Source organism: Micropterus salmoides, unplaced genomic scaffold (genome assembly GCF_014851395.1).
Source record: "Micropterus salmoides isolate LMB-PRFRI ecotype aquatic unplaced genomic scaffold, ASM1485139v1 Ms_hic_scaffold_23, whole genome shotgun sequence".
Lineage (NCBI taxonomy): Eukaryota > Metazoa > Chordata > Actinopteri > Centrarchiformes > Centrarchidae > Micropterus > Micropterus salmoides.
Window position 1 is genome coordinate 7854892 of NW_024041484.1, and position 11586 is coordinate 7866477.

At 41.1% G+C, this 11586-nt stretch overlaps 1 protein-coding gene across 1 annotated transcript; it reads right to left on the bottom strand.

The window, feature by feature from the left end:
* Positions 1 to 241: 241 nt before the first annotated feature.
* Positions 242 to 10925, bottom strand: rerg (RAS-like, estrogen-regulated, growth inhibitor; the record flags this gene model as incomplete). Its single annotated transcript, XM_038738922.1, is given in 3 exon segments — positions 242 to 1635; positions 4643 to 4716; positions 10869 to 10925. Coding segments are annotated over 3 exon segments (542 nt in total), but the record flags the coding sequence as incomplete, so codon positions are not given.
* Positions 10926 to 11586: the final 661 nt, after the last annotated feature.

An 11586-nucleotide genomic window follows, 5' to 3' on the forward strand; every position in this document is an offset into this window, starting at 1 on the left:
GAAAGCCAGATGAACCCTATGCTTTGCAGGACTTGGATATAAATTAGATGTTAAACAGTCACTGTTCTGCGTGTCTGAATACGGTCTCTATGTAAATGTGACATTTCAAGGACTGACTGAGGGCATCCATGTCGATCACAATTGATATTATTAGATATCGCTAAGTGTATCTGTGGAACATCCTGCACCAAGGGATGTCGCTTACACTGAGGCAAATATATGGACTCATCAAGAGACAAACTGGTGGGATATATCTCAGATTTTAATTAGAAGTGCACAGCTGGTTGTTTTGATCATGGAGGTCACATACATAAAGAAAAAAAAACATTTCATTTTAACAATTACAGTATCTTCTACTGTAGATGCCTTTGTGTTCTATGAACACCTAAGACACAGCAGTGCTTAAGGCAATATACCATATCATACATACTGTTTACAGTATTAAAATTACAGTCAAGAAGAACATCTCTGAATGTGACATGTTGGGATGGACGCCAACTGCTTCCTTTCGTAGGTATAGAGAAAACAGCAGAAATGCTCTCTCATGAGCCATGGGGGGAACGCAGGGAACCACTGCAGAACATTTCATGTCAACAGAACATTGTAGACTTTTTTAAAGGTTTGGTTGAAGGACAGACATTGACAACTCCGGGTATTTTTTTCTAGGGTTGACATGGGGTATGAACAGTGGATCTACTTTAATCTAATAGTTCTCTCATCGTATTTTTGTTTGATCACCGCTAACAGTTACAAACATGTGGGCGAAAGCACATCACAATATCCCCCTACAGACAAGATACAGAGAGGGAACTACGAATCTTCTTGTTCGACGTCAATAAATGCTTGGATTCTTCGCATGCTAAATAACAGCTTGCATGCAGACATTTGGCTAACTTATTGATTTAAAGACAAAAGTATGCGAGGGTGAAAGAAAAAAAGGTTGAGGACCTCTCCATATCAATGATTCATCAAGAATCATCTCATATCTCACCAGTATGCAGGATTATTTTGATCCAAATCAGTTTGATGTTATGATTTACCTCTATCAGAGGGAAGAGCGATTGCACTTGGGACCTTTTTTGATGGAATATGATCAGGGCATAAGTAAAGAACATTCCACATAAATCAGTCACATTTTGTCCATTTCTGAGCCAAAAATTGCTTGAAACATTTACATGAGAAAAACGTATTTCTTGTGTCATCAGACGGTAGTCTGGCGCTTCCCTAGCTGCTGATCTTGGTCAGCATCTTGTTGATGGCCTGTTTGACGTGTGTGGTGGAGCTGCGGCGTCTGGCCTTGCCCTGCACGGCCTTGCGGCGCCTCACCTCGCGACACAGCTCATGGAAAGCCTCGGCCACGGCGCCATCCTCATTGGCACATGCTGAACATTCGTAGAAGGCACATGCCATTTCAGCTGCAAGCCGCTCGCCTTCCTCTGTGCCCACCTGCCGGACGTGGTCCAGATCGGACTTGTTGCCCACAAGCACCAGGGGGACGTTTTTCGGCTTCTTCACATCCTCTAGGAGACTTCGGAGCGGCGCTACCTCCTCAAAGCTTCCCCGGTCTGTGATGTCGTACACAATGACGAATCCGTCACCCCAACGCATGTGACCCTCCTTCTGCTGGACGTCCTCCTGAGATGAAGACAAAGAAAAATTGCTGTTGATCTTAATTGTAATTCTTCTTTTTACAGGCATAGTTTGTCAGCCAGTTAGCTTAGGAAACAGGGATACAGCAAGTCTGGCTTTGTCCAAAATAAATAAAATTAAACTCTCTTATTTGTTATATCCAAAGTGTAAAACATCACAGGTGGGGTTATGTGCTGAACTATTTATTGACTGGGACCATTGACTTTCTCTGTAAAAGCAACAAGTTTTAGTCATAGTATAAATAAACAATATAAAAGACATATAACATGGCAACTAACTTTGACATTCACCTGTCAAGCCAAAAAAAGGGTATTTTTAACATGTTCTTGCATAGGTGACATCAGTCCCCACACACTCCATCTTTCTATGCTTTTTTTGCAATTGAACAAAAATCAGCCTTGGCAGCTTTCAGCCATATTTACGTATGTAACACATCATTTCTTTATGGAGAAGCATTTGTGTTCAACTCCTGACTCTTTCTCTGCTCTCTGCCACACCTACATACAAAAATATGGAATTCTGCAGCCATCCAAGGAACATGAACATTCAGGCATGCGCTCCTAATTTGATCATGTTGAAGCAGAAACAGTCGGTCTGGTTATTATAAAAGGAGTTAACTGGTCATGTGGCAGACTAAGAACCGTAACCTGACTGGAGGGAGGCACACGGATACTCCTCTCACAGTTATTGATAGAAGAAGCTTAAAAAATAGTGCATCCCTCCAGAGGACAGGCAAAAAACTTTGACGTTTGTATACCAGACCGACTTTTCAACTCAGAGGCCTGACATCCAATGCAGCCCGTGTCTGGAAACATTCAGACCTCATCCTGATGCCAGCAGAAAATAGACTACAATGTAATAAGAGAGGGATGACTTGGCTGAAGTGTCGCAGGGGAAATCAGCTGCCAGCAGAACACCTACGCAGCACTGCAGCATATTTATCTTCAGCCAGAGGACTTGCGCAAGCTCTCCCTCATGGCCAGGATGCAATGTTTCTGTCAGTCTGCAGGAAATTACCATCTTAAAGTGCCATTCAGTCTCACAGCCACTCTTACAATTCCTGAAACAAGTGTCTTTCCAAAACAAGTGTCAAATATCTCCAAGAAAAGGCAGTAAGGGCAAGGTGATACCCAAGCATTCAAGCTGATTTGCATTCCAAACAAGTGTAACCAACTTACTTTTTTAAAGAAAAATAAATGTTTAAGAGTGCTGTTAAAAATACTGTGCTTGTACTCCGTGTACTTTGTCAGCTCATTAATGCCAATAAAAAGTTTGTGATAGCGATCCCACAGTAATAGGCCCCAAATCATTACAGTATAAGATGCCTTCTTTTCATCTTGTCTCTACATCATTATTAATAATATGTGGCCAATTTGAAATCAGAGAACATAAATATTCATATCAGAAGCATTGAAGTGCTCCATAAACTTCTTTTAGTTTTCAAAATTTGATTTTCTCAACTTAGGTCCTGATTATGCAGAACGACTCACTATCATTAAATCAAGAATTTACCTCAATCTGTATAATATATAAGTAACTGGCAGGTTTTAAAATGTAGTACGTAATTCAATACTACATAATTATATTAATTATGTTGGGCATATGAGTAAATATATGTGATTATACATGAAACTTAGTGAACCCTTTAGAATTTCTATATTTCTGCACAATATGACCTAAAACTGTTGTATCAGTCCTGCACATTTACTTGGAGGAATATTAGCCCATTCCTCTTTCCTGAACAACTTCAACTCTTGTATGTTGGAGGGTTTCCTCACATGAACTGCTCGCTTCAGTCCTAAAAGAGGTCATATTATGCTCATGTTCAGGTTCAAAATCTTATTTAGCGGTTGTACCAGAACAGATTTACATGGTTTCAGAACAGATTTACACAGTTTCTAGTTAAGGACTACTAGCCAATCAGAAGCAGAGAAGAGTGGGTCAGTGAGAAGCCGGTAAACACAGCTTTGGTTCAGCAGTATATGTTCCCCTTACCAGCTTAGCAACATGGACTGGAGCAAGAGTTACAGAGTGGTGAGTTATTAATCTGTAACAAAAGTATCTTTCATCCATAAAGTTTTAACTGAGCTCTGTCTCTACATCACAGTAACAACTTTATGCCCATTGACTGCTTGGAGGGTAGCTAGTGTTTGGAAGGGAGAGGAGAGGTGTGTGCTGCAGCTCAGTGTTTTTCCACCGGTGATTTTGAGGGCGTGTCGGACTAGCCGCTTGGCGAGCGTTATATGAGATGCAATTTGTTTTCATCCATGTGTCATCACAGGGATGAAACGGAAGCGGCTGGACGAGCTCTTTAAAGGCAGTTCAGAGTAGAGTTTTCTGTGGGAGATGGGAACTCCCTTTGGGCTGGACTTTGGGCTTTTTCACTTTGCAAACCTGTTACATGCACAAAAAAGATATAAAACAATAAAGGAGAGGGGAAAAGGCTAAAAAGCATATCCCACCTCTTTAAGGACAGGACTTTGCCTTGGCCATTCCAAAACATTCACTTTATTCTTCTTTGACCATTCTTTGGTAGAAAAACTTGTATGCTTAGGGTCGTTGTCTTGCTGCATGACCCACGTTCTCTTGAGATTCAGTTCATGGACAGATGTGCTGACATCTTCCTTTAGAATTCGCTAGTATATTTGAGAAAACAGGCCCAGATCATGATAATATCACCACCATGTTCCACAGATGGAATAAAGTTCTTGTACTTGAATGCAGTGTTTTCCTTTTGCCAAACATAAGGCTTTTCATTTAAACCAAAAAGATCTCTTGTGGTCACATCCATCCACAAAACAATCCAATCTCTTTAGAGATGGTTTTGTAACGTTTTCCAGCCTGATGAGCAACAATGACAGTTTTTCTGAGATCCTCAAAGAAAATGAAAGTACCCCTTTAACTGTACTGAAGTTAATTATAATTTACATCCGTGACATGTTTCACGCAGGATTATTGATTGGATTAGGGACACAGGGATAATTTGTCTCACCTGCCCTGCTGTGTCCAGAATCTCCATGGTGACAACTTCATCGTCAATGTTGGCTTGATGACGATATGTTGATTCTGTCAAACACACAAAAAAGAGTTAATCCAGTTTTGTAGAAATTCAATCTGATGTGAATCATCATTTGAAAAGGGCGACACCTGACTCCTAACATGGGAGAGGTTTGAGTTACTAAATTAGATAGCAGGATGAAGACTTTTGAATTGTGTCATTCACACGCTGTAAATCTAATTCCGCCTGCTGTTTCTTTGTGAATGATTCAGGGGATCACACATACAGCTGATGATTAGGCTACTGTGTGCAAGACTTCGACATACCCGACTTTTGCTTCTTATCTAATCTTCTATAGTGTTGCAAATAATGGTAAGCATTGTAACTGTGTTTGAGTGCACGTCTGCAAAGTGCTGCTGATCGGCATCTTCCTGCTTCACTCCAGCTTCTTTACTTTTTAAACTGAGTGAACATGTGTTGAAATGAGTTGAAAAAACAAATGTTTTTGTTTTTGGTGTGTGTATGACTGTACTGTACACTGCAGTCTGTGTCTGTTTGTTTGTTAAGCTATTTTTTTATGCTTGTTCTGCAAATGTATATCGAGAGCAATGTAAGATCGGAGTAAAATTGTGTACACATACCTGGCCATTAAAGCTGATGCTGGATTGTCAAAACAATTGTGTTAGCCATAATATGGATGCTTGGCTTTTATTCTGCTCTCTCTGCTCTCAAAGAATTAGAGTAGCTACAAGGATGCTGCTGGAAGGACATATGTCCCCACATAACACACTGTGGTACAGATACAGAGATAGATGTACACACACACACACATATATATATATATATAAGCTTGACTTCACTGCTCTGCTTGAAAGAATGCAGCGCCCCATTTGTTTAAGTTTATATTCAATAAAGGACAGATAACAGGCATTGATTAGTTACCATGATGCCATTTTCTAGTCTTTCTATGGACTCATGTCCATGTTTTTCTGGAGTCACTGGTAAAACATTTTCGTGCCCGAGGTGAGGAGCTTCCATTGGAGTTAAAATAAGTTATCGTGTTGGCTTGTGCCTCGCTCAGACACTTTACTTTCAGCAGGTTGTTGGACCTTCCTGGTTTCTGGGTGATGGTGATGACCCCAGCAATGACCTCAAACACCCTGAGCTTCACCTAAAGCTTGTCTGAAAAGACCTTCTTATTCCTGGCACAGGAACCCAGGTGTGAACTATGACCGTGACCTTTCATTCCATCTTGGACAGCACAGGAATTATCTCCTTGAATTGCCCCCTTGTAAAAAGCCCATCTGTGTAAACACCTTGCAGAGAGCACTGAAGGCCCTTAAATCCTCCTTAAAAAGGAAGAGATCATCTCAACCAGAGGGCTTAAGCCAGCACTTTAAAGCTTTTTGACTTTGTGAATCTAGTCTTACAATTGCTTTCAACTTGTGACTCATGTCCTGTCTACTCTACAATTTATTGATGCATAGTTCTTTTGTGAAGGGAAAACATTTGAAAGCTCAAGTCAAGAAATCAATATTAAAATAAACATCGGATGTCCTTCTCTTGAGAATTGCTACATCTTGTTCTTCCCATTAGGCCTACTTGGAACTTTTTCCTGTTTTAAAATATATTGTTTTTCATGCCAGTTGCAGAAATAAGAAATTACCAAGAAAAAGTAAAAAGTATTTAAATCAAAATGCAAAACATTTACAGGCAATGAAAGTTGTCTACCTGTCAACCATAACAGCCTTACACCGGAATCCACTGACACTGCGCCACGTTTTGACCCGTCCTCAGCCCTACCACAAGTCACACTAGAAGCGTTTCAGCAGCGGAGCGTTTAGCCTGCCCCACATTGTTGACTTTATTTGTCATTTTGTGTGCTTCTACAACTGATCACAGCGCTCTGTGAACCGTTTTCCCTGAGTTCCCTGCAGGGCTGAATTTCCCACTAGGAGCATTTATGAATAAGAACATTTTGCCTCCCTGATTTTGCTGAATTGTTTAAATTTAGTTGATTTAGTAAGTTGTCCTTGATTTTTGTGCTTCTACTGTGGTTAAGAAGGCTACATAGTGAAATTGTTTCTTTTTTGGTCTGTTTTAACTGTATTTATTGTTGCTATACGATCGGAAGTCGGCACAAGGTATTTTTTATTTTGAAAATCGACCGGATTGTCTTTGCCGTTTATGGCTGTGCCACGGCTGCCGGAACAATTCGCTGCCATTGTAGTCGATGCTTGTGCTCACACCTGAAGCGCCGCAGCGCGTCCCAGAAGCGGCAGCCGGTCTATTTTTGACGGAAGACGCGTCAAGCAGCAGCGAGCAGATGAGTCGGGCAGGAAGTCAGGCACAGAAAGGGCAAAGAGAATCCAGTCGATTTAAAAAAAACAAACAAAATAAGCTTGTACAGTTTCCCGATTACATATCAACAATAAACACAGTTAAAACAGACCAACAAAGAAATAATTTAACTATGTAGCCTTCTATGGCAGAAGCACAAAGATCAAGGACAACTTGCCAAATTAACTAAATCTAAACAATTCAGCAAAATCAGGCAGGCAAAACGTTCTTATTCTGAAATGCTCAATGTGGGAAATTCAGCCCTGCAGGGGATCGATACAAGAAGCACACAAAATGACAAATAAACACCAAGTCAACAAGGTGGGGCAGACTAAACGCTCCGCTGCTGAAAGCTTCCAGTGTGAGTTAAGACTGGGCTGAGGACGGGTCAAAATGGCGCAGCCGTAACGCAGCGCACACGCCGCCTGTGTGAGTCCGGGGTAACTGTACTGTCTGACTCCGGCACATGAATGAATCTGGCCCCCAAACAGTCTCTGCTTCCACAAACAATGACACGACACTAGAAATGATACTCAGATGTTCTCTGTAAAGAGTTTAAAATAACAGATTCGGATGTTGCTCTAGTCTCTGCACGTCCACCCCGCCGTGTCCCAGGTGCGCTCACCTCTCCGGGGGATAAACTGTATCCTGTGACGTAAATGAAATGTCACAGAGAGCCAGAGGCGGAAGTTGAGTGGCGATTTATAGCTGTTTGGCTGGAGGCGTGAGGAGCATCTGTGAGGAGGAGAACCGGAGTCTCACACAGAGACCCATGGGACAGCCTATTTCAGGAGTCATCACTCTGTCAGCTGCAAACAGCACCCAGTCTGTCCACGTCCACCGCCCCGTGTATTTGTTGCTAAATGCACTGACGAGGGGGCAGGGCTGGGATGATTTAACCAGCCCCAGCTTCCCATCTAAAGGTCTTGGAGAGAAACAAAAGCAGTAATTTTCCTGGCAGCAAGCAATTCATCCCTCATAATTCAAACTGCCTGACGGCTGTTTTGACAGAAGGTAGAAAGAAAAAGTGACACGCCTCACATCAAGTGTCAAAACTGGGAACAGAATCCAGATTGTTGATAAAGCTCATCAATGCCCTAAACTGCTCCAATAACCAGATAAAAATGTTTTGCTCTTACACATGCTGTACAGTAGCCTACTTTATTTCCAAAATGTTCACGCCAGAAACCCGCTCTGTGTCTGATCCAATACAAAGTTGCTCTTGTGACACCACACAGTCGAAGTAGCTCAGAGTTCATTTCTGTGTGCAAAAGGATATTAGATTCTGTAAGTGGATGGTGTGCAGGGACAGAATTGACTTTTGTAATATAGTGTCCATCTGCATTCTCAACAGCTACTGTTTCCCATGGTGCTACAGCACATGAGATCCAGCTGGTCATCTTATAATATCTGGGGAGTGTGTGCACACTTGCAACATCTGCAAGTACCAGCCTAAAACATGTGCCAAAGCCAGCAGATGATTTAGAACAAGTGTAACCATTACTTAACCACATTTTCATGTCTATATGCTTTATTTATTAGGATGCAGGAACAAAGGATGCCACAGTTTGATGGTACACGCCTAATAGATAGAAATGACAAAACTAACAAACTAGTTGAATCACGTATTTTGCTACATTGTGTTCCGTCTTTACGTAGCGTCAGTCTGAAAGAATGTTTAAGGGATGGATTTGTTCAGATTTGGACTAACTCTCCCCTTGGCGGTCACTGGAGCCTCAAAAGGTAAATGTGGTTTCTGAGACACCTGTCAATGAAGCACTCCACATAACTTAAAGGCTTAGTATATTTTTTTAATTAAAGTATAATTCTGCTACCGACACATACCTGAGAAGACAAGAAAGTTGCAACTGATACATTGCAACATTTTGTGGAATTTGTACTGTCAGATACTTTTTGGACAGTGCTTACACAAAGCTGATCCAGCCTGCCTCCCACTATCAATACAAACCCTGCCAGGTGGCTTCTATTCTATCTGTCAATTAATAGATGTCTAACAATATTAAAAACCTGACTTGCTTTTATTGTTGGATTCAAAATGTGCATTCTAGTTTCTTTGTCATTTCAGCCTTTTTGCGTTGAGGTTTAATGTGATGCTCTCATCCAGAGTATTTTTAATGGTCTTGTTCAAGGACATAGCAACAGTTTGTCCTGAAGTTCTCACAGCAGAGACATGTCTTACTATTTGCCCTTGCTCCCTGTTCCCCATTTTTCAGACTTGTGTATTACATTTAAAACTATGAATGTTTTCTCTCTTAATGTTTTCCAGAAAGCAGAGTAGTGTCCATGTTCTTCACATCTTTCTGATAAGGGGCTCAGCAGTCCAGGGGGAACTGCACGTTTACCAGCTGATGCCGTTAGAAGTGTACTTCTAATAGGGCAGAGCTGGAGCATGCTGGAGCAATCATGTGCAGAGAATAGATAAACATGAAATGATCAGCTAAATCTGGCATGGCTTTTGGGTTGGAATGAAATTCTACAAAAACCAAACCTTCCAAGGCAAGTGTTTGCCTAGCCCTGCACTGAAAGGACTACATATCCCAGCAGGCCTGGGAACACCAGCAATTCCTCATTGTAGAAAAGAACATCTGAGCTTGTTACGAGCCTGATCCAAATTAATAGGTAGATAATAAATGGAGATTAATGGTGAGCTGTAGACACTGGAAGGTATATTGAGCTAGTGCAGCCCACAGTCCTGTGTTTTTAAGACCAGCACTCTGCACGCACCCCCACCCCCCACCCCCACTTGTGTGATGTGCTTATAATAGAGTTTTAATAACGTGTCGACCACTTCATGTGTAATTTCAGCCGGGCAGTCTGATTTGTCACAGACACCCTCCAACAGTACTGTTATTCCCATTATGCATCTCAAGCTGTGCTTTCTTGGTTGTGACGCCAACTCTTGCTGGTGGTAACCAGGGAGGCAGTTATCGCTCTATTCAGCTTTTTATGTGTGTGTATGTGTGTGTGCGTGCGCTAAACCATGTACAAACCATGTTTACTACACAGTAAACAATACACTACATTACAAAAAAGCTATTATTGTTGTGCTATTTTGTGCAGAAAGGAAATGAATGTCTATTACTAATAACATGTTAGTAAAAGGTGTCTGTGTTCTGTCATTTAATACCTCGAAAATAAGTGTTCCTGTATCGTTGCCCTAGCAGCTAAAATTATCTCAACAATCTCCCAGCAGTATGTTGTGATGTGAAGCAGAGGGCATAACACCTATGAGATTGCGGTCGTCATGTTACATGAAGAGGTGATTTATTAAAAAAAGAGAGAGAATGTGCGCCCAAGTGTGGTCTGTTTATTCCGGTGATTATGCTCTGCTGAGCCTCTGCACCTCATATCACTAAAAGCAGACGTATCGAAGAGAGCACCATGCAGGCAATCTAGAGGTTCTGACCTGTTGTGTACATGAAATGAAAAGCACCTTACTGCGGAGATATGATGTGTTTGTGCCATGTAATACAGTGTAGAGAATTGGCTCATCGGTGTATAAAATGTCATGTGTCATTTCTATGTTATGCAGTGATGAGTCTTCTGCATTAAACCTGGTTGCATCATGTTGTGTTTTTGAAATAACCAAAACTAATTTAAATCATATGTGTATATGTATATTTTAGTCCTTTTACCTTTTGGTATAAATCCGTAAAGGAATAATTTATTTTCTTGGCAAGCGTTAGATGATAGTTGATACTACTCTCGTATCTGCAAACTAAATATTAAGCTACAGCCAGCAGATAGTTAACATAACTTAGCATAAAGAAGCATGGGAAAACTGGCTGTTTGGCTCTATCAAACTGCAAAAACACCAGCAGTAGTAGTAGTGATAGAAACAGATATCTTGTTGTCTTACCGAGTGTCGGGTCGTACTCCCAGATGAAGCGTCTGGTCAGAAATCTCACCACCAAGGCTGCAGAGAACAACAGATAATAACTTGTTCAGAATAGGAAAACAGCACAAGAAAAACTTAGCAGGTTAGTTTTCATGTTTTACAGAATTATGATATTTTGTGTCTTTCAGTGTGGATTTCACTAATAAAAAATAAACTCAAAATGCATGACCATCAGTTAATAATACTACTAATTACTTCAGGCTACAGTCCTAATATGCACATCCACCGACAACATGTCTACTTCAATGGCCATGTCAGCTGGGGTTGACCACCAAGAGGCCACAATATCCAAACCACTTTAATACACTTTTCATCTAAATGCTAATTAAAAAAAGGAGTTCAAACAGCCTTTAGGATGAAACATCGGCTCTCGAAGGTTATCATTAGCTGCTTCTCTTATAACGAATAGTTAGCCTGCTCGTTACAGCATCAGCCTTTATCACACATTTGAAAAAAACATCCCCAGCAGCCCTGTGACTCACTCTCTTAATGGTTTACCATCAACAAGTAATCAGGCACACGGAAATCTGAAATGTGGACTGTGTGAGAAAAGCTTGGAAACTGAAAAATGTATTCCATTCAAAATGGGACAGACCTCTCTACAGCTCGTACCTGGCTGTCTTTCCCAGCAGCACTGGCCTGTCTCATCTATAAGCCAAAATTCACACTTCTATTTGAT